At 42.3% G+C, this 24,419-nt stretch overlaps 1 protein-coding gene across 1 annotated transcript in view; it reads left to right on the top strand.

Annotated features, from left to right (window-relative positions):
- kcnh5b (potassium voltage-gated channel, subfamily H (eag-related), member 5b) overlaps positions 1–24,419 on the top strand; it is an 86,061-nt gene that overhangs the window by 44,882 nt on the left and 16,760 nt on the right. Inside the window, exons 7-10 of the mRNA XM_024437268.2 lie at positions 1,396–1,825; positions 10,835–11,034; positions 11,403–11,655; positions 17,063–17,259. Of these exons, the coding sequence (XP_024293036.1) occupies positions 1,396–1,825; positions 10,835–11,034; positions 11,403–11,655; positions 17,063–17,259 (1,080 nt within the window). The remainder of the gene's footprint in view (positions 1–1,395; positions 1,826–10,834; positions 11,035–11,402; positions 11,656–17,062; positions 17,260–24,419) is intronic.

Genomic DNA, 24,419 nt, shown 5'->3' with positions numbered 1-24,419 from the left:
CTGGACTCTACAGGATCTTTGAATCTTAATCGAATGATCAAGATCATGGTGGCAATTTGCTATCAATTTGATTAACTGCACACTATGTCCCAGAATAATTATTGTATTCAATCTATTAACTCTTCTTCTCCTTAATCTAATGTTACTCCTATTTTGTATTTGTATTTGTATTTATTAGGGATCCCCATCTGTTGCCAAGGCAGCAGCTACTCTTCCTAGTGTCAAAACACATTAAGGCACTTACATTACATAAAACAAAAGATTAAACAGTAGGGGCATACACACCCTAGACCCAGGGGTACACTACCCTCCATTTATCACGTCCATGCATGACTGCTCTCTATACACGACTTAACAAGGCTGATCTGTAATAAACAGGTGCTTACCAGCAGTAATCATTCATCATCATGTGTTGCTGCTTTTTACGACCCATGCTGTTATCTTTTCATCTGATTGCCCTATAGGTGAGCCTTTAATGTGGATAGTTATATGCTCCTCATTTACATATGAGCTTAGCTGGGGTCTCCGGGGAGGCCTTTGATGCTGTGGGAGGAAGAGAGGAGAGGGGAGGGGCCGAGGGGAAGCGATGATGGGACAGTACAGCTCCTCCGCTGACTGTTTTCGCCTTTTATGTGCTTTTATGTTGCTGCTACACTTCACCTGATAAAAGCAGTGTATTGAGATTCATGTTTGTAAACATTACACTATCTATGGATGTTGTTCTGTTGTTGCCTTGTGGAGACTCCCAGCCCCCCTGCCTGCCTGCCTACCACCTGTTCCTTAATGTCTACACAAATAAAGTGGATACAGTAGCACAATAAACATGCTACGGTCTACTGAAGGTTTCTTCGTCTTTACCATATAAGCAAAATCCTTTTGTTTGTTGTCTGCTTGTTTTCTCAGCCAATTACTTCTGTGTCCTTTCTCTGGGAAAGTTGTGTTATTACAGAGACAGTACAAAGGCACTTTGGAGAACGTGTCACTTATGTCAGAAGAGATAAAATGCTGAACAAGCTGTTAGATTGGGATATAACAGAATGTTTGTGTGATGTGAGATAATGAACCTAAACTACAGCTGCATTCTGTTTTTATGAGGCATTGTATTGTGTTTTCTACGTTTTGGCTGGCTAGTGGGAAAGCTGCAATTCTGCCTACTTTTGTCCTATTTAGCTCCACTCATAGAACAACTTTGTTTAGCTTTATTCAGATGACATTCGCCGAGATGGAAATTAATCCGTATTTGTACCCCAGGTCCAGCTGGGTTGATTACATCATGCTAATTTGAGGGGCGAGGGGTTAGTGTTACATGTCACCACATACCATATAGTTTTGCACAATGACCCTGACCCTAACAAAACCTTTACCATGTCCACTTCTTCTCTGTGTCTCCTCCAGGGTATTAGCAGTCTGTTCAGCTCTCTGAAGGTGGTGCGCCTGCTGCGTCTGGGCCGGGTGGCCCGTAAACTGGACCACTATCTGGAGTATGGAGCAGCTGTATTGGTCCTACTGGTGTGTGTGTTTGGCCTGGTGGCCCACTGGCTGGCCTGCATCTGGTACAGCATTGGCGACTACGAGGTCATTGACGAGGTCACCAACACTATCAAGACGGACAGCTGGCTCTACCAGTTAGCCATCAACCTCGGCTCGCCGTATTGCTACAATGCCAGCGGCTCAGGCCAATGGGAGGGTGGCCCCGGTAAAGACTCTCTGTACATCACGTCTCTTTACTTCACCATGACCAGCCTGACCACCATCGGGTTCGGCAACATTGCCCCCACCACGGATGGAGAGAAGATCTTCTCTGTGGCCATGATGATGGTCGGCTGTAAGTAACTGGGCTTGGTTGTTTTCCCTTCTCCATGGTGTTGGATGGTTGGGTTGGTTGGTTGGCTAGCTGGTTGGATGATTGGTAGGATGGCTAGCTGGTTGGTTCATTGGTTGGTTGGATGGATGGATGGATGGTTGATTGGCTGGTTAGTTGATTAGTTGGCTGGATGGGCAGCAATTCCAGGGAGATTGCTGATAGTACAGAGTGATGATGGAGAGAATAGATCTCCACGATTACGATAGCGAGCAATGATGACACGTTGATGATTAATGACACACAATACTCCCCATCGTCTGTCAGCATAATCTTGGGTGGCAATCTGAGCAACAAAGAGAGAGATGAGGATAGGCTGCTCTCAGATAGAGCGAGAGAAACATACTGTAGAGAATGCTTTGCTCCACTGCTGTAAACAGATCTGATGGTATTTGGGTCTCCTCTATCTGCCAGCTCTGCAAGTCCTCTGGGCTGTCCTGTCCTGTCCTGTCCTGTGATAGTCAGGGGCACACACTGTGTCAGTCTGATTGTGTAGACTGTCAGAGCCAGGCTAGCCAATAAACAACAGAGCAAAATGATCTGTGTTTCCCTCTGAGTTGTCTGGGCATAGCTGATAGTGTTGGCATGGCGTGCCACTGTGCCACAGCCACCTAGCACACGAAACAGACAACACTGTGTCGTTTTTGTTTTGGACCCATGTGAGTGTAGTAGTAGTAGTGGAGCTGAACAGAGATAAGATTGGTTCAGCAGCCCCAGTCAGAGGAGCTCGCTCAGTGAAGTGATCACAGGCTTATTAATTGCCACCTTTTCCCATTACTCTGAATAAGGCCATTCTTACCTCCTCCCCCTCCCACCTCTTTCTCTGACTGTCAGAAATCACCTTTAGATTAATGATCCACTTAGCTATCAGGATCTGATAGGAGGGTGAGTTGTACACATTGTATTAACATGCATGTACACGCACACACTTACATTACATGCAATGCACATGTTAGCACCTACATACACTTTTGCAAACATTATGCTATTACTCATATACTGTATGCACATGAAAAGTTTATTTCCAAAATGCTATATCCAACCATTTTTTTTACTTTGTAATTTCTCATCAGAAATGAGCATTTTTTTTATTAATGGATTTTTAATGTGTTCTTTTACAAAACACTAAATATATCCACTGTTTAGCCGGAATTTAATGTGTGTATCCTGTATTTTTGACTGTGATATGTGGTTAGCTCACCTAGCATCTTAAGACGAATGCACTTACTGTAAGTAACTATGGATAAGAGAATCTGCTAAATTGCAAAAATGTCAAACGTAAATATTTTACATACAGATTTCATATTACTGTATTGACTTATATGACTGTATAAAACCTCTCAGTACTACTTATTTCTCTGAGAGTAAGGCGGATATACAGCATTTAGCAAAACAACATGATCATTTGTCTCTCTGAAGTGAAATCACCAAGTGATAGATTTTAAATAAATACATGTCTGTCATTGAACAACCCCATGCCATGATTAGATAGTGAACAACCCCATGCCATGATTCGATAGTGAAAAAGCACACCAATCTCTTTCATAATTATTCCTCACAAGTCCAAAAACGAACAGCTTAATTAAATAGTACCCGCAAAACACCAGTCTCAACATCAACGGTGAAGAGGCTGTTGATGCTGGCCTCCTAGGCAGAATTGCAAAGAAAAAGCCATATCTTAGACTGGACAATAAAGAGAAAAAGATTAAGATGGGCAAAATAACGCTGACACTGGACCGAGGAACTCTCCCTAGAAGGCCAGCATCCCAGAGTTGCCTCTTCACTGTTGACATTGAGACTGGTGATTTGCATGTACTATTTAATGAAGCTGCCAGTTGAGGACTTGTGAAGCGTCTGTTTCTCAAACTAGACACTCTAATGTACTTGTCCTCTTGCTCAGTTGTGCACCGTGGCCTCCGACTCCTCTTTCTATTCTGGTTAGAGCCAGTTTACACTGTTCTGTGACGGGAGTAGTACACAGCGTTGTACGAGATCTTCAGTTTCTTGGCAATTTCACGCGTGGAATAGCCTTCATTTCTCAGAACAAGAATAGACTGACGAGTATCAGAAGAAAGTTCTTTGTTTCTGGCCATTTTGAGACTGTAAAATTAACCCACAAATGCTGATGCTCCAGATACTCAACTAGTCTAAAGAAGGCCAGTTTTATTGCTTCTTTAATCAGCACATCCATAATTGCAAAAGGGTTTTCTAATGATAAATTAGCCTTTTCAAATTATAAACTTGGATTTGCTAACACAACGCGCCATTAGAACACAGGAGTGATGGTTGAGGATACTGGGCCTCTGTACGCCTATGTAGATATTCCATCAAAAATCAGCCGTTTTCAGCTACAATAGTCATTTACAACATTAACAATGTCTACACTGTATTTCTGATCAATTTGATGTTATTGTAAGGGACAAAAATATTAGCTTTTCTTTCAAAAACAAGGACATTTCTAAGTGACCCCAAACTTTTGAACAGTAGTGTACATAATTGCCTCTACATCATCTTGAATACATGCCAGTACAACTGTAAATGCACACACTTCTATGCATTTGTCAGTTCATGCACACAGGCACATGCATAAACACACATGCATGCACACGCACACAAATACAGTACAGTTGTGACTACATAAGTTGTAGAGAAATTAAAGCACATTCCAACCTCACTGCTGTCTGTGTTTCTGTGTTGTTGAGGTTTTATTATGAGAGGTAAATCAAAGACATGGATTATTAGTCGACCCTATCCCAGTCACTGGGAATTATGGGAATTACCTGAGCTCAGCTCGTCAGCAGGCGGATGGCAAAGGGCGCTGGGCGGAAGGATGGAGTAAAGGACGGCTTCTGCCTGAGGAGCCTGCGCTTGATGGCCGAGTCTGTAAAACAGTAGAGACTTCTTCTCCCCAGTGAGTGAGAGAATGAGAGAGGAGACAAGAGAGGCAGAGCAGTGAACTAGAGAGCGGTTTTATTTGAGCAGAATCGCTTCGGCGGATGTAAAAGTGTATTGAAAACCATAACACATGATTGGGGTTGTGTAAGGATCAGGATTAATTCCATCAGTTGCAAAGAGGAAGCTTCAATATCTACTGTTTCTGTGTCATGATGTCCATAGAGCTCAGCAAGCAGATTGACATTTGTTTTTTCCCCCAGTCCCCCTCCCCATTTGAGGACCCATTACCCAGTGATCAGCCCAGAGTCAGGCCTGAGAAACAGTGATGGGGCGTGGGTGGAGTAGGTCTGAGGGCGTTGACAGAGAAGCAGCTCGGAGTGTCTCTCCCCCTTGGGCTTTTTAGCTCCCATGCCCTGATTAATGGAAAGAGAGAGGGTTAGAGAGGGGGAAGAAGGATAGAGATTTCAAGGGACAGACACAGAAGCATAAAAATATACACAGTAGGTTGAAGAACAAGTGATGACAAAGAGAGAGAGGGAGGGAGCTGTATTGTCCTGCCCGCCCTGATCCATCCTGCAGTGGAATTGGAGAGCTTTGCTTTCTCTGGCTGCTCTGTCTGCAGGGCGATTAGTCTAATCCATAAAGGGGTGTCGTTCTCTGCACTCTCTGCTCTCTCTCTCTCTCCAGGAGTCCTCTAAACTGACTCATCCGGGTCACTGCTAATCCCACATCAAGTGGCCCAAATCAGGGGAGGCTCAGCCCAAAACCAGCTCCTTTACTTTGGAGGTGACTGCTGCCTCTGTGTCTGTATCCTGTATGTGGGTGCCTGGCTGCTTCCATATCACGCGCGTGCAAGTGTGTGTGCACATGCATGTTCAGGTGTGCGAGAGTGTGTGTAGAGGTTCTGTGTGTGGTTGGGTGAGTTTGTTTAGATTCACATTATACAACGGATTTGGAAAGTATTCAGAACCCTTGACTTGTTCCACATATTGTTACGTTACAGCCGTATTCTAAAATGGATTCAATTGTTTTTTTCTCTCATCAATCTACACACAATATCCCATAATGACAAAGCATAGAATTGTTTAGCAAATGTATAAAAAAACATGTATGACTCTCATGTGGACCGCTACAGGAAAGGAAGGCCCAGAGTCAACTCTGTTGCAGAGGATAATAAGTTCATTAGAGTTACCAGAAATTGCAACCCAAATAAATGCTTCATAGAGTTCAAGTACGAGACACATTTCAACATCAACTGTTCAGAAGAGACTGCGTGAATTAGGTCTTCGTGGTTGAATTGCCGCAAAGAAACCACTACTAAAGGACACCAATAAGAAGAAGAGATTGTCTTGGGCCAAGAAACATGAGCAATTGACATTAGACTGGTGGAGATCTGTCCTTTGGTCTGATGAGTCCAAATTTGAGATTTTTGGTTCCAACCACCATGTCTTTGTGAGACGCAGAGTAGGTGAACGGATGATCTCCGCATGTGTGGTTCCCACCGTGAAACATGGAAGAGGAGGTGTGGGTGTGCTTTGCTGGTGACACTGTCTGTGATTTATTTAGAATTCAAGGGACACTTAACCAGCATTGCTCCGACAGCATTCTGCAGCGATACGCCATCCCATGTGGTTTGGTGGGACTATCATTTGTTTTTCAACAGGACAATGACCCAACACATCTCCAGGCTGTGTAAGTGCTATTATTTCATAGTTTTGATGTCTTCACTATTATTCTATGATGTAGAAAAGAAAAACCCTTGAATGAGTAGGTGTGTCCAAACTTTTGACTGGTACTGTATATATGCACTAATTGTACAAAACATTAACATTAACACCTTCTCTTTCCATGAAAGACTGACCAGGTGAATCCAGGTGAAAGCTATGATTCATTATTGATGTCACCTATTAAATCAACTGCAATCAGTGTAGATGAAGGGACAGGTTAAAGAAGGATTTTTAATACTTGAGACAATTGCGACATGGATTGTGTATGTGTACCATTCAGAGCGTGAATGGGCAAGACAAAATATTGAATTGCCCTGGAATGAGGTATGGTAGTAGGTGCCAGGCGCACTGGTTTGTGTCAAGAACTACAACGCTGCTGTGTTTTTCATGCTCAACAGTTTCCCATGTGTATCAATAATGGTCCACTACCCAAAAGACCTCCAGCCAACTTTACACAACTGTGGGAAGCATTGGTGTCAACATGGGCAGGCATCCCTGTGGAATGCTTTCAACACCTTGTAGAGACTCTGGCCCAAAGAATTAAGGCTGTTCTGAGGGCAAAAGAGGGGTTGCAACTCAATATTAGAAAGGTGTCCTTAATGTTTTGTACACTCTGTGTATATATACATCGAAATCCCAATGTGGCCCTCGAGCCAAAAACTCTGTCTGGCCCTGAGTTAGAAGGTCTACTCCTCTGCTCTTGAGAGGAGCTGGCTACTGTACCTGTAGACTTTCAGCAATTGCGCTAAGCTAACGATATGCTAAATTACATTATCTCCAAACTGCACACAGAGACATAAATATGGTCATTTGACTCTGGGTAAGTAGGAAAATGACCTAAATTTAAAAATCTCACAGTTTCCCTTTAATCCCCCTGGCATGGTGACCTTGCACTTTCTCTCTAAATGTTTGGGAATATTTCTAGCTGAGGTTTTGCGTCAGAGTTTAGGCTCTCCCTCCTTTTGGAACACAGCATGTAGACCGTGGTTGTGGGGACTTCCTCTATGACTCGTACATCGCAGGGTTAAGTATGGTGTTCCACTGTCAATACGACCTGCCTCATTTGACATGTTGGCATGACAACGGGTCAGGGGGACTTAGCTCAAGTGTGTGAGTGTGCAAGGGTTATGCAAGTGCTTCGTAAAATAGTTGAACCTCTACTAAACAAAATCACCAGTCTTGCATTACAGTATTATGCAATCCTTAATCAGTAACTCATGAATACCAGTTTCATGTTTGCACTCTCCATGCAAATTACCCAAGGGTTGTATTTGTACTGATTCTGACACCATTTCCATAATTATCACCGTTCTAATTGTCCCTGTGGGCTATCTCCCTGACTCATTCATTTGTGATTCTCATTTTCCATCGACCCAATCTTCCCATGTGAAAAGTCCTGAAACACGGGAAATCAATTTTTTATTATAATTATTTCATTTCTCACAGCGATTTATGCAGGACTGAACGGGTAGAGTCTGCAGTCTGACTTGCAGTGGGGGATAACTGAATCAAGCAGGTGCCAGGCGTGATGGATTGGACCTCTTAAGTGTAATTGCAGACCGTGTGAGTTGGGGTCTGGCTGCACGTGTCATGAACCTTTATTCATAGCACTGATACAGGATGAACCCACTCACCTGCTCTTCTTTAAGGGTTCCTTTTAGAAGGAGCTGTGAATAATGCCTTTAGAAGTAGGATCCTTTAGAAGATGTCCTTCTCAGTTTACACAGCCTACAAAATCCCTCCCAGTACATCAGACACCTAACCTGACCCAGAGTTAAATGAAACCTGAATTAATGTCCATGTCTGTAGTTACAGTATCTGATGCTACCAGTATCTAGCCTTGTGCACAGTAAAGCCATCAAATAAATGGGGTGTTTCAGCTTACGTTGCTAGTTTCCACTTGTTACAGTATATACCTGCTGGTGTGATCCGTGTGTGAGTGATGAGGGTGAGTGGTCACAGTGTTTACCTAGCCAGGTGGTTCTCTGAGTGGTCCTCCATGACTTCATTATGGTTCGCTCCTAAGCCTCTGAGGGAGACCCCCTATGGCCTTGTTACCTTCAACAGCAGACCCACAGGACTGGTTATATTTGTTTCGCAGCTCAATTCAATCCCCCAGGTGTGCTGCCACTGTTAAATTCTTCTCACAACACCCAGTGTGATTAGCACTCCTGCAACATTCATGCAACAAATACAGCAAGGTGGTCGCTCGTGGTCATCAGTCTGGTTATTATTTTAATCGTGATCAATGAATGGAATTAAAGGATTGAATGAGGCGATTTATCTTTGTTCATAACATTTTATTTTTTGGCAGTGTCTGTGTGTTCTAATGGAAATTCATCTCAAATTCACAATTATTTCAGTGAGAGAAAAATTTACATAACCATTTATGATATCAGTCATTGTTCAGTATGACTGATATTAATGACTGTTATGAAAAAGCGCTCTACTTTTGATGTGTTGTGTTATGAATGTTCCCCTCTCTGTATGTTTACTGTGCCAGTGTAACTAGTAAAGAGCAGATGTTCTACTATAGATCAGAACTCCCCCTCCCCCCTCGGGCTCTACAAAAGCCATTATCTTCTCTAAATAGCATCAAATTGACTATTAAGTTGATCTAATGAAAAATAAACCCCACAATGTCAACGCTAAATAATATTTCTTTACTCAATGAGAATTCTGATGATAGAAATGATAGTTCCCAATTGGGGGTGAGAGTATGACTTATGCATGCTGCCTCTGCACATTGTTCAGTCAATTATTACTTAGAGACACTGCAAGAATGTTTACTTAGAAAGGGAAGGCCTGATACACAATTACACCTTGTCAAAATAGATTTACACGGTTGTCGTACTTTTGGAAAGAAAAGTAGTTTCAATTGGCTGTTAGTGCCAGTGATTGGCTGCTTGACCATTGCGTCATAGATATTTATTGGACATTAATGTGTTGAGTTGTGGTTTTGGACCAGGCTCTGCAATGTAGTCTCAAGGCAATTCGTATTATTCTGTTAATACATCTGTGACACGCCATTTAGTATGATATTTATGTTACGTTAGGTTACATTATGAAATGAATAGTGGTCGTACAATATCATACGAATTAGAGGACGTATAGTATCATACGTCTTACCAGGGCGTACAATAGCATACGAATTAGAGGACGTATAGTATCATACGTCTTACCAGGGCGTACAATAGCATACGAATTGGATGATCCTATCCTTTTTATTTTATTTATTTAACCTTTATTTAACTATGTTCGTAAGTTATCATACCTCTTGGAGGATGTATAATTTTGGAGTCTTTCTCTGAGTCCAGGTTGCTTGTAACAACAAAGGTGAATTTTGAGGATAATTTGTGTGAAAGGTTAGGGGAACTAAAACGACAATGTAGCATGTTGGTGATTCGGGGTAGAATAAGGGTTAGGGGGAAGACTTAGCTAAAATACTACAGTTGTCCCCGACGCAACTCAAAAACGTAACCTTTGGATTGTTAGACGGTCGCAGATTACACCCACCCATCCTTCCCCAACCTCCCTACTTTAATTTCTGTCTAAAGTAACTAGACTATTGTTAGGTATCATATGTCTTAGAGGTGCTCAGAAATATGTCAATTATGTTTTGTTTGGCTCTGAGGCCAGGCTGGCAAGCGCAGAGCTAAGGCTAAGGATAAGGTAGAATGTCAATGCTATCTTCAATTTGTGTTTTTGAGTTTCATTAACAAGTATCCAAATACCTGGATTTATTTCCAGAGGTATTTTAGATTTAGAAACTAGACTTTTAATCTGAAACGTACAAGTTGGTATTGTCATCCTGCGGTCTGTTGACGTTGACTAAACAACACTGTCAGCAGTCGTTCACAGGTGCGTTGATGTCAGGTGTGAGGGGCAGCTGTTTGAATCTGTCTGCATTGAGAGGAGACTAGTTATTAATAATTCCACAGGGAAGGAAGGAATATGTGCCTTTCCTGCCTGCTGAATCATTCTCAACAGCCAGCCTGCCACCCTCTTTTCTCTGGATCATGTGCCAGCGCGGATCCCTCCCCCATTGTAAAGTCTTTAAAGTTGTTATTTCTTGTCTTTTATTGTCTTTTTATTGGCTGGGAGAAGAAGACAGAACTATTTTTGGGTAAGGTCTCTATGGTAACAGTGAGCTAGGTTACAATCACAGCGTTGGAGGCTGTCAGTAAGTCTTGTGGAGCGCTAGTGGTTCTGGAACTCTCCCTATTCTTTCTCCTATGGAGTACATGAACACCATTATATACACAATCTGTCACCTGTCATTACCACTCACTTCAGCTCATTTCATTTTATGACAACTGTATTTGAAAGATAATTTCCCTTTCTTCTCCAGCTCTCCTGTACGCCACCATCTTTGGAAATGTGACCACCATCTTCCAGCAGATGTACGCCAATACCAACCGCTACCACGAGATGCTGAACAACGTGAGGGACTTCCTCAAGCTCTACCAGGTGCCCAATGGGCTGAGTGAGAGGGTGATGGACTACATTGTCTCTACATGGTCCATGTCCAAGGGCATCGACACTGAGAAGGTGAGCCATGCCCCTGAGCTTGGACCCAGGAGGGATAGGCCTAACAACACCAGGGCTGCCTGTGGTTACAGCACAGGAAGGATGGGATCTAACAACACCAGGGCTGGGGTTAGAGCATAGATGCAGTAGTAGTATGGTTATGAGATAACTGCAGAAGTCTTGTAGAACACATTGGATTCTAATGAATGGGACTACACAATACTGCAATGGCTCAGTACAATGGTGAAACCCATACTATACCACAAGAATTTCGCTACACTCTCAATAACATCTGCTAAACATGTGTATGAGACAATACCATTTTATTTGAAAGTAATTCAAACAGCCTGAAAGCCTGATGGACAGGTGTCTGTCTGTCCACTCTCCAGGTGCTGTCTATCTGTCCTAAAGACATGCGGGCAGACATCTGTGTTCACCTGAACCGGAAGGTGTTCAATGAGCACCCTGCGTTCCGCCTGGCAAGTGACGGCTGCCTGCGCTCTCTAGCCGGGGAGTTCCAGACCATCCACTGCGCCCCTGGAGACCTCATCTTCCATGCTGGGGAGAGCGTCGACACACTCTGCTTTGTGGTGTCAGGGTCACTGGAGGTCATCCAGGACGATGAGGTCATCGCTATCCTAGGTGAGCAGCAAAATGCATCATGGCAACTTTATCTAGTTTCCACACCAACTTACTGGTGAGTTCTTGTGTTTGTCTGTGGATTAGTGTTGTGTGGGTCAGCTGTTTGTTCACCCGCAACAGCCTGCAATTGCTAATAACTCATCCGCAACCACCAACTTCAATGTGAAAATCTGAGGCCCGCACCCAACCTTAACCCTTAAATATAGAAAATGCACTATATGCTACAGTCAAAGACTGCAGAACAATTTTTTGACAGGGTGTGCAGGATTTTGTTTTGCCTTATTTAGATAGGTTTCTGCTTATAAGGTCTATAGTTAGATACATGCAGTGGTGATTTTAGCATGTAAATCTTGGTGGGGCAAACTATAAAAAATGCATGCCAGCAAAGCCACAACACAACAGTAAACAATACATTAATTGCACTATAACGGTGACAAACGGGGTCCGCAAACTGTTAGGGCCTACATAAAGCTGTCCCAACAGCAGTCCCATCACCTTACCACTGCTACACTTGGCTTTCAGCGGAGCCTTGTCTGGCAGTGAAACAGTTCATTCAGTCTCATTTACTGCATTTAAAAAAAACATAGCTGATATGGCTGACTTGCTTAAAAAAATGTGGTTTTTACTGACAATTGAGATGTACAAACTATGGCATAAGGGGACGACGAGTGGATAAGAAGGAATCAGTCATTCCGATTAAGATATTAATGAGCAAGCTAGGATGGACCGAGTCAATATAACTATTTGTTCAGCATTTTTAAAATGTACACCGACAGAATTCAGAACATGGGCCATTCTTACAGTGTTCTCCCTGTACACCAAGTCAGAACCGTAGGATAAATAAAGGGGGCAAATAAGTAGACAACGAAAGCTCTCTACAATATTCGATGATTAAATTTCTCTAAAACAGGCTATTATCTATGTGCACCACCAAGTCAGAACAGTAGGTGAAATTAAGAGCTGAAAAGGGACCAAATTATTAGGGTGAGGAACATGGGCTACTAACAGCTTACTACACAGCATACACTTAGTATTACTTTCTTTGCTACAGTATACATATCTCCCTGGCATATTACATCATTTATGCAGCAGCATACAATACTTTTTTGGACTCACCTTGTTGTGCTGTGCTCACTTGAACAAAAACATGGCACGGCGGTTCCTCGTGGGCAAATTTTGTCTGCAAACTTTGTAATCAAAGTCTGACATTTTCTGGATTCATGGTGCTTTGAATAAAACCGGGAACTCTGAAAAAACAAGGTCGAATCATGATAGCGTCAGTGATCTTCAGGTCGGAGCTCTAGAAAGAGGCCTGAGTTCCGGACTTGCAATTCCGAGTTGGATGACCGTTCAAAACGTATTTTCCAAGTTTTTTCCCAAGTTTCCCGATGTCTTGAACTCACTGAAGTCAGATTTCCTAGTTTTGAGTTTCCAGTTGTTTTGAGCGTGGCAGAAGTCATGCTGGATTGACAGCATAGCCAATGTTAAATCGTGATCCATTTAAGCTTGGAAAAGATACCCTTAAAACTAGTCTTGGGACCACACACCCACTCCACTGAATAACAGGCTAGTGATTGCTTTGCAATGCTTGCAGTTATCCACTGATTCCTTTCAAACCTCTCATTGTTGAATTTGCGATTTCCAAATTGTGTGTAATGTTTATATCCAATGTCCGATGAGCATTGATACGTTTTATCTATAATTTCTCTTCAATATTTATCCTCATATGACAAGGATTAAACATAATTTGCCAGTAGATTGTCGACTTGATTCATGATGATGACTGCTAGCTTGCTAGTTAAGATTTTGAAAGTATGATGTTGACATGATAAGTGCAATCAAAGCTAATGTAGACGTGTAACGTGATTTGACATACTAGAGAACATTAACCAATCACGGCACAACTAGAGGACATTACCAACCTACTCTCCTGTATTTTCTGCTGGCTGCCTCACCACCACATAAATCACTGATCTAGGCTGAAACACCTGGATTTACTCAATTATTATATATTTTTAAAAAACATTTTTTGCTCACTGATATTTGACACGTATTAAGGTGTGAAAATAACATGCAAAACAGGCAACCCCAAGGTGTGGCTCAAAACAGGTGGGGCAGTGGTCGTCACTGGATACATGTAGCTTCTCTTTTGTCATTATATGTTGCACTATAAGAATAAATAAAACCTTGCTCAACAGAATATTGTAATAGATCGATAGAATGAATGCTTCAAACTAGGTGACATCGGTAAAGTTTTTTCTGTCATCTTCCGCAGAGCAAAGATGTTTAGGTACTGGGGAGAAAATACAATAAAGCAATAACAAACGGGAAAGATTTTCTGTACAAAGTGTCCAAATGACATCAGTTTGACCGGTTGTAAGGAAAAAGAAAGCTGTGAAAACGACCGGATGTGTTCCAATAAGATTTCAATTTGGCTTCGATACATATTTTATATGGTCAGCTTTTGCTTTTATGATGAATACAGCACCTCTACAGATCGTAGAGGAGGAATTTAGAGTTTGCCAAAAAAACAGTAGGTTATATTCTAGTTAATCAATGTCCAGATTTCAGTTTCTATTTAACCCATCTAAACAGTAGGCTACAGTTTCTTTGACATGCCATAGGCCTATTTGAAGTCTTGTGACTGTCGATTTGTATAGTTTCTCACATTCATCACACAATAACATAGCCGGCACTGCTATTATCTTTTTTTTACCACTTCACCAAATATTTTCCGAGCATGATTTTTTTTGGCCTTCTCTTCTCTTCATTTTTAACTCTCCGTTCGCGGCTTTTGTCTTATTGAATTTAAGTTCGACAATGTAGTTTTTGCCTCCGTGATTGATGTTAACTTTTTATGCCAGTTCCCAAAAGTATGCAATTTGGCGCGGGTACCTAGACCTTGATGAAAAGGTGTGTCAACTAGGCAAATGAGAAAGCAAACAAAATCATACAAAGCAAGACTACACGGAGGTCCAAGGGAGTGGCGTGTGTTGGTATGGGACACAGGCTCGGTTCCATTTCTCACCATAACCACTTCTCCTAGCACCTTTAGACCCTAAAGTTTAGGCTTATGCACTAATACCAGATAACCTAAAAGAATGAAAGAAAAAAGTCAATGTAAACTAAATAAATTACGCAATAATTATGCATTAATGGATTTTGTTTATGGTATTGATTCTCTTAATTCAAACCGTACGCCCGCCACCCTCCCTTCAGCCACACAATATTTAATGACACTAAACTCGTCCACCCCGCGATAACCGCAGAGACTATCACTATTGTGGATGATGTTGTTTCTGGGGTTTGGCTGATGCCTTGTCAACTCAAACAGCAACAAAAAATATACACATATGCAATAGAAAGGAAGAAAGAAGCGAAAGATAAAGACAGAGTTGGAGACCAGCAGAGCAGGCTGTAGTGCCAGCGGGTGTTTTCGGAGGCTATTTTATTGCTTTTCTACTTTAACTTCATTAGGAGCTAGAGTAGGGCTGTAGTTAGAGCTTCATAAAAAGTATATCAGCCACAGATGAATTGCCGCACAACATGGAGGACATTAATCAGCAGCTCAAATGGACACCGACGTGAGGCGTCTGTCTTGCCACCACAGGTGGTCCCGGGATCACATTACAGACTTCGTAGGGGGCATGGATGGTTGGGGCGGTGGGGGGGGGCATGCCTGGTGCTACTGTGATGATTTAGAGCAGATCGACAATGCAGGAGACCCACGGTGGAGGAGCCGTGGGGGGGGGCGCAGCACGAGAGGAAGGAGGCACATTAGTGTAACATCCTTCTGAGAGCATTAACTCTCTGCACAATGGTAGTCTGTACGTTTGTTCTATCATGTTTAATATTGTTGATGGTAAGTTATGAGCACTACTCATCTGTCACGCCTCATTTTGTGCCAGATATGTTGCTATTCACCCTGCTCAATTCCACTTTACTGTAGGTATGTGATTCTAGTCATAGATTGGTTGCAAAACTTGACAATACTATGGTGGCAGTGTTAGCTGACTGCTGTATGTCTCGTGGGCAAACAGTGAACACCTCCCTTTAGCCTAGGCCAACTCTGCCTGCCTCCCCCTGGAGGTAAGAGGTGCAAACAGGCAAGAGGAATAGATAGGGCTCATAGCTGACAGGGGGAGAGAGACCGAGACAGAAAGAGTGACCCCTCTGATTTCCCCTGGCAATCACTAAGCTAACTCTTAGCTGTGGATCCTTTCTCTCTTCTTCATTAGCAGCCCACTAGCAGAGGACAGGAGCTGCCTGCAACACTCCCACTGTAACAAGCCTATACTTGGACAACCTGCAGAGTCACACACCTTTAATAATCCATTCCACTGGCCACAGGGCTACAGCAACTTTCCATCAAACAATATTCCATCGGCCTTATCAGTGTATGATTTTCTCCTCTGTCTTGCATTAGTTGTGTTTCACGAAACGATGATTGGACTAATTTTGCAATCTATTATTCATGCTGCTTTATGAGAAAGGGAATTTTAGTGGGGAAAATTATTCACACAGCAATATGTTCTGGCCCAGTGAACTGATTGGATATGCAGTAAACTGAGGGAGATGAGACTGTATCAGTCCACATCAGCACTGTGCCTTAGTCTCAGAAATCTGCTAGCTTACATGGAGCTATAGTTGTCACCATGACCACCATTGATCACACAAACATGAAACTGAATTCACTCCCATCAACCTCCACAAAGGATGATTGTAGTGTGAGAGTAGTGTTGCATTGATCTCCAACCACAGACAGTAAGACACCTCTTCTCAGGTTGATGCTGACCTCTAACTCCTCTAGAGCCACCAGGCTGATCTCTCTGACATTCTCCATATCAGCTCCAATAATTGGTGGCGTGCTGTGCCTCTAAGGGGGAGCTTCCAGCACAGAGCATCCAGCACCGCAGGACTCTTTAGTTGGATGGTTCCTCAGACCCAATAGGGAAATGGTACAGGAGAGACAAGATTGACACATCCTGTCTGTGTTGTGGTTCTGATGTTTGGGTTCTCTCTGCTGTATGGTAGACTGGTTGGACTGAGTTTCATTGGTTGTCATTTGGTGATACTAGTGCAATCCCTTCAAGTGAACCATTGATTTGATATTCAACTGACAGTTTATGATAATTTTAGATGGGTTGAAATGAGAATAATATGTTTTTAGTGGTCTTTACTGGCTGTAGAGTAAATCAGCTTGTAACATTTTACTGTGCACTGAGTAATGAGTATCTTTGGTTGCTAAGGGCTCAGCCAGATAACCTCGTTGCTAAGGAAACCTTTAAACCTCAGATCTCAAAATATCCATAACATCTATGACTGGTGATTTCACTGAGAAAATACTAAATATTGTACTATTTTGTCTCCCACACAAATCTCTCAATTTATCTTTCTCCTCTCTCAGGTAAAGGAGATGTGTTTGGAGATGTGTTCTGGAAAGAGACCACTCTTGCACACGCGTGTGCTAACGTGCGGGCGCTGACGTACTGCGACCTGCACGTCATCAAGAGAGAGGCACTGCTCAAGGTTCTGGAGTTCTACACAGCCTTTGCGAACTCCTTCTCACGCAACCTTATCCTCACCTGCAACCTACGAAAGCGGGTATGAGTTACGCAGTGACAACACACCACACACACACACACACACACACACACACACACACACACACACACACACACACACACACACACACACACACACACACACACACACACACACTGACAACCACATGTCAGTCCTCCTCCTTTTTCCTCCCTCTTCTGTATCCTATTTTCTCATCTAAAACATTTGCAGAGCGTTTTTGTTGCCTTTCTCTTTGACTGCAGAAAGTTAGTTCTCGGATCACTAGTGCTGAGCATTAACCAAAATTTCAGTTTTATTTGAATTCCTTTTCTTTCTTTTTCTTTTTCGTCAAGCTCAATGTGCACATTGCACTGTTTGTCTAGAGATAAATCATATCAAGCCTGAACTGGGCGATGTAGTACGGAGTTGTAGTTTCCAACAGGCCAATATTCTACATAGTTTAGAGCAAAAAATGTGGTAATTAACTACAATCACCATAATCCATTGTATGCCTACTTGTCCGGTCTATGAGTTTTTAAAATTTACTTCTGCTACTAGGCAGGGTAGCCTAGTGGTTAGAGCATTGGACTAGTAACCGAAAGGTTGCAAGTTCAAATCCCCAAGCTGACAAGGTACAAAATCTGTTGTTCTGCCCCTGAACAGGCAGTTAACCCACTGTTCCTAGGCTGTCAATGAAAATAAGAATTTGTTCTTAACTGACTTGCCTAGTAAAATAAAGGTATAAAATAAAAATTAGATTAGTGTGGGACTGAGCGAGAGATTCGAGAGAAGAATTTATGATCAAAAGAGCGATAGAGAGCAGTGTCTTCTCTTGGTATCTCTACCTGAAAATACATAATCTAAGTGACTGGTAGTTGGTGTTCAGTAGCCATAAAAGTATGTCTAATTTACTTTGAAGAATTACTCAAATAATGGTTTTGTCAGACAGCATAGGCAGCAGCTCCATAGAGATGAGATGATGACTTGGTAATCAAATAAAACAAATGTAATATACACAACTGAAATATTTTATTAAATAAATGAATGTGAATGAATTATGTTTAGTAAGTGATAAGCCGTTATGGGCAGTCACTACCATCATGGGACTTTTATTAATTGTTTTATTCAGTGTTGTTTGGGACTGCTCGTTCAACTCAATTTGTCCCTTGTACTGTAAAATAAATTGAACACCCTCCCCCCTCATAGAATTAACTCAAAACAATGTTTACGGCCACAAATAGCATTAACTGTAGTGACGTGAGTATCTATCTACTTTGCTTTTGTGGCACAATTGATGCCACGCAGTGCTACGGGTCAGAAAGTTGAGGGTTCGCTGACCATCACAGGGGAGCTCTCTCTGCCTGTTTCATTACTTCACAATCAGAGCTGGCTGCAGACAATGATCAGCTAGGGGGAAGTTAGATTTTCAGCATTTTGATGCCATCTTTATACTTAAATAAAATACTGTATATGCAATTAATTTTTCACCATCAGGTTTCTGTGCCAATGTACCACATGACCAATAAAGAAAAAAACAGAAAACACATCCCTCCCTACCTTGTAGCCGTACCCAGTATCGAAGGCTTGGCTTGACAATCTCTGAATGTCGTTAAACTTTTTGGGTGTTTTTTAACAGATGTCTCTTTTGATTCATCAATGGCCTCTGCACAGTTTGGATTGATTGATTGATTTTATTATAAAAATACATACAGTATATACACAAATCATTTTAAAAGTTACCATGATTGCACAATAAAGTCGGGACGTATTTCCACTGTGGTCCCTACATTTGCTGCAGAATATGCTACAGTAATATAAGGACTGAATGCACATCTAATGTGCACATCTCTGGCTTTTGGGGTCACCTTATTTTGTAACATAGCTACAGTACATCTGTGGGCTTTTATGTTTTTCTGTCATGCGTAATGGTAGCCTTTCATAGGCTGTCTATTGGATAACGGCACAATCATTTTTTTGGGTGGGGCTTGGGCTCATAAAATGTCATTAATGTAGGGCTCATAAAATGTATTTAATGTATGGCTTATCAGGCTCAGGTAGCATCAGGCTTGAATTTTCATGCCGACCAAAGCTCTAATCAAATCAAGACATATTAGAATACTTCTGTTTTGGGAGGGAAATACCAGCTTACCAGAGAGAACTGTGATTATTCTTGGATGGAACATTTGTAAAATAATGAGAAAATATTCAACCCTAGTCTGGAGCTTATTCTTTAGATGTTTGGGGCTGCTGGGGAACCATGATGTATAGGCATAATCAAAGTGACACTGGACTAGCGTACTTGCCAGAGTCTTTAAGGTGTCTATAAGTTCCCATCCAATTGGCGACAGATTTTAATGCACATTTTCTGAAATCTGCATAAAAATAATATTCACATTTTGGGGTTTACTTCAGGAGAATTTGGCGCCACATAGCGTGACTGGGAAGATTTTAATTTACCAGACATTTGAGAAATTTACCAGACATCCATATGCATTCAGATGCGAATTGGCTCAGCCAGCACCATCAATAAACAAAGGATATTGGAGCCACACTTACGTGTCCTTAAAAACAGCCTATAACAAATCACAAAAACACTATTCATTATCTTTCGATGTATAGTATAGGCACAACTTTATAGCCATTTAAAAAATAAATCATTTTTAGGCTACTTTCCTAAAACAATAATTGTCCACCTCACAGTTCAGCTGTCAGAGATTTGAGCACTAAATGCATCAGGGCATTGCATTTATAGGCTTAGGGTCCACTGTGTGATATTAATATTTAACAAGAAGCTTAGGCCTAGCCCCAGAGCGATAGAGAGAGAGAGATGGTCGCTTTGGATAAAAGTGTCTGCTACAGTAAATGGCATATATTATAGAGATATGCTGGCGGCTTGCTACGGTACCGAAATGCATGTCTTTATGTCAGATGGCTTACGAGCTATTATGCTGCGGCAGACACAGCATTACAGTTGGAAAATTAGGCCAAAGAAAATGGCATAACAGAATGAAGAAAAACACTTGCGAACTGGTTTCAACCTTCACAGGATATATCGCAGCAATGACCAACAAAGGCAAGTGCCTACCATACCCAACAAATGACAGAAATAGGCTGTAGTTTATTTTACAACAGACCTACTTATAACCTACAGTATCTTCAAATAAATACGGAGTACACAATTAAAAAGACAGATCAAATTGAATTTGGCCAATGAAAATGTCTCAACAGAATTAAACAAAATAGGTTCAGCATATTTGCACAACTGGTTTCAATTAATAAATAGCCTTACAATGATATACAATAATAATAATAATAACAATGATAAAACAAATGATTATAAATACATGTATGTTCTAATATTGCATCCTAACTGAATAGGGAGTTGCACAGTAACCTACATTCTTCTCATCTTAGTCCACTACCATATTAAAACACTCTAAAGCGTTGTGTTTTTCATCAGATTGACTTATTACAGATACAAGTCTGTGCCTAAATACATAAAAAATACAAGTTCAATGGATTTCCATTGCTTCTTCAACTCTAGGCATGCTGATGGTTTTGTCACTTAGCATGTTGTGTACAGTAGTTGTAGGGAATGTGCCCACTCTGCTATTGGCACGTGCGCTCTAGCCAACAGCTTGCAGATACAGTGCCTTCGGAAAGTACTCAGACCCCTTGACTTTTTCCACATTGTGTTACGTTACAGCAATTTACACATAATACCCGATAATGACAAAGTGAAAACAGATTCTTTTTAAAACAAAAAAAAAACAGATACCTTATTTACATAGGTATTCAGACCTTTTGATATGAGACTCGAAATTGAGCTCAGGTGCAACCTGTTTCCATTGATCATCCTTGAGATGTTTCTACAACTTGATTGGAGTCCACCTGTGTTAAATTCAGTTGATTGGACATGATTTGGAAAGGCACACACCTGTCTATATAAAAGGTCCCACAGTTGACAGTGCATGTCAGAACAAAAACCAAAAGTCATGAGGTCGAAGGAATTGTACGTAGAGCTCAGAGACAGGATTGTGTCAAGGCACAGATCTGGGGAAGGGTACCAAAAAATGTCTGCTGCATTGAAGGTTCCCAAGAACACAGTGGCCTCCATCATTCTTAAATGGAAGAAGTTTGGAACCACCAAGACTCTTCCTAGAGCTGGTCGCCCGGCCAATCTCAGCAATCGGGGGAGGTGACCATAAACCTGATGGTCACTCTGACAGAGCTCTAGAGTACCTCTGTAGAGATGGGAGAACCTTCAGGAAGGAACAATCTCTGCAGCACTACACCAATCAGGCCTTTATGGTAGAGTGACCAGACGAATGCCACTCCTCAGTAAAAGGCACATGACAGCCCACTTGGAGTTTGCCAAAAGGCACCTAAAGACTCTCAGTCCATGAGAAACAAGATTCTCTGGTCTGATGAAACCGAGATTGAACTCTTTGCCCTGAATGCCATGCATTACTTCTGGAGGAAACCTGGCACCATCCCTACAGTGAAGCATGGTGGTGGCAGCATCATCCTAAGGGGATGTTTTTCAGAGGCAGGGACTCTGAGACTAGTCAGGATCAAGACAAAGATGACCAGAGCAAAATAGAGAGAGATAAAGATCCTTAATGAAAACCTGCTCAGGATCTCAGACTGGGGGTGAAGGTTCACCTTCCAACAGGACAATGCCCCTAAGCACACAGTCAAGACAACGCAAGAGTGGCTTCGGGACATGCCTCCGAATGTCCTTGAGTGGCCCAGCCAGAGCCCGGACTTTAACCCGATCTAACACCTTGGAGAGACCTGAAAATAGCTGTGAATCAACTCTCCCCATCCAACCTGACAGAGCCTGAGAGGATCTGTAGAGAAGAATGGGAGAAACTCCCCAAAAACAGGTGTGCCAAGTTTGTAGTGTCTCACCCAAGAAGACTTGAGGTTGTAATCTCTGCCAAAGAAGCTTCGACAAAGTACTGAGTGAAGGATCTGAATACTTATGTAAATGTGATATTTAAAAAAATACCAAAATAATTAAAGGAGTCGGAGTTATTTCCGAATGCACTGTATGATTGCTAGTTAGCCTATTACAGATATGAACAAAGGATCCACCTATCACTATTGTCACTATGAATGTGGGATAGAGGGCAGGACAGACCGTTAGACTGATAGACTATACTGACCTGTGGCATAGTAAAAGTTAGCACACGGAAAAGCTTAGGTCATAAGGGAAGTACCAAACCACCTTGATACAGGGGAGGAGCATGCAAGCAGATGAGGAAATGTGGCTATATGGAAGAAATAATAGAGTAAATCCTGCAAAAGAGCTAATTTACTCCATGGAAAAAAACACACTACCCTCCTCTTTGCCCAATAAAAAACCCCACAGCCCTCCCCAAAGCAACAAAAACTAGTTTGACAACCTTCCCTTATTTTCGACCACCCCTCCCCCAGTAAATTGTGATCTGTCCATTACAGCATTTTCCCACATAATGAATAGTGTATTTAATGTTGAAAAAATAACCGCAATTCATTTTTATAAATGGAACCGAAACCAAACCGACCTCAGAAAACACTAATTGTTCAGCACTACCTTTCACTCTTGAGGGAACTCTGGAATGTAATTCTCACATTATTAGGTTATTAATCCTAAAGGTATTTACCATGTTTATTCTCTCTACATCCAATAGGTATTTTGTCAGAGCCATTTTCGCATAATGAATTATATATTAAATACTAATAGACTCCTTACTTACTGTGGCCTTTTAGCAGTTAACACCCACAGACATGTTGGCGGTCTGCTATCTCCCAGTGAGAAATAGCAGAGGTAGCCTTTACCCTCAGAGCTGATACTCTGTTTGTGTGTGTGTGTGTGTGTGTGTGTGTGTGTGTGTGTGTGTGTGTGTGTGTGTGTGTGTGTGTGTGTGTGAACTGCCGCTATATTAAATAAATTAAAATGCACCAGCCGATGTCACAAAGTGATATACAGAAACCCAGCCTAAAACTCCAAACAGCAAACAATGCAGTTGTAGCAGCACGTGGCTAGGAAAAACTCCCTAGAAAGGCAGGAACCTAGGAAGAAACCTATAGAGGAACTAGTCTCTGAGGGGTAGCCAGTCCTCTTCTGGCTGTGCCAGGTGGCGATCATAACAGTACATGGCCAAGATGTTCAAACGTTCATAGATGACCAGCACGGTCAAATAATAATAATCACAGTGGTTGTAGAGGGTGCAACAAGTCAGCACCTCAGCAGTAAATGTCGGTTGGTTTTCATAGCCAAGAATTCAGAGTTCGAGACAGCAGGTGCGGTAGAGAGAGAGAGAGTCGAAAACCGCAGGTCCAGGACAAGGTAGCACGTCCGGTGAACAGGTCAGTGTTCCATAGCCGCAGGCAGAACAATTGAAACTGGAGCAGCAGCACGACCAGGTGGACTGGGGACAGCAAGGAGTCATGAGGCCAGGTAGTCCTGAAGCATGGTCCCATGGGAGGGAGAGAGAATTAGAGGGAGCATACTTACATTCACACAGGACACCAGATAAGACAGGAGAATTACACCAGATATAACAGACTGACCCTAGCCCCCCGACACACGCTATTGCAACATAGAGACACTGTGGCCCAGTCCGACGATACCCCCTGACAGGGCCAACCAGGCAGGATATGACCCCACCCATTTTGCCAAAGCACAGCCCCCACACCACTATAGGGATATCTGCAGACCACCAACTTACTACCCTGAGACAAGGCTGAGTATAGCCCATGAAGATCTCCCCCACAGCACGAACCCAAGGGGGCGCCAACCCGAGCAGGAAGATCACGTCAGTGACTCAACCTACTCAAGTGACACACCCCTCCTAGGGACGGCATGGAAGAGCACCAGTAAGCCAGTGACTCAGCCCCCGTAATAGGGTCAGAGGCAGAGAATCCCAGTGGAGGGATGGGAAGCGGCCAGGCAGAGATAGCAAGGCCTGGTCCCTGTTTTGAGTTTGTGAGCTGGTACCAAATCAAATTTTTGTCACATACACATGGTTAGCAGATGTTAATGCGAGTGTAGCGAAATGCTTGTGCTACATGGCTGGCGCTTGAGAGTGTGTCTAATGAATTGGTCTGATGGAGCACTGATTGAGTTCCATCTCCATGACTCATCATCTTATTAGTCACAATGCAGTGTGAGAGATGTCACACAGCCATCAGGCACATGACGACGGCTA

Source organism: Oncorhynchus tshawytscha, linkage group LG11 (assembly GCF_018296145.1).
Source record: "Oncorhynchus tshawytscha isolate Ot180627B linkage group LG11, Otsh_v2.0, whole genome shotgun sequence".
NCBI classification, from domain to species: Eukaryota; Metazoa; Chordata; class Actinopteri; order Salmoniformes; family Salmonidae; genus Oncorhynchus; species Oncorhynchus tshawytscha.
This window is presented reverse-complemented; position numbering and strand designations above follow the sequence as displayed.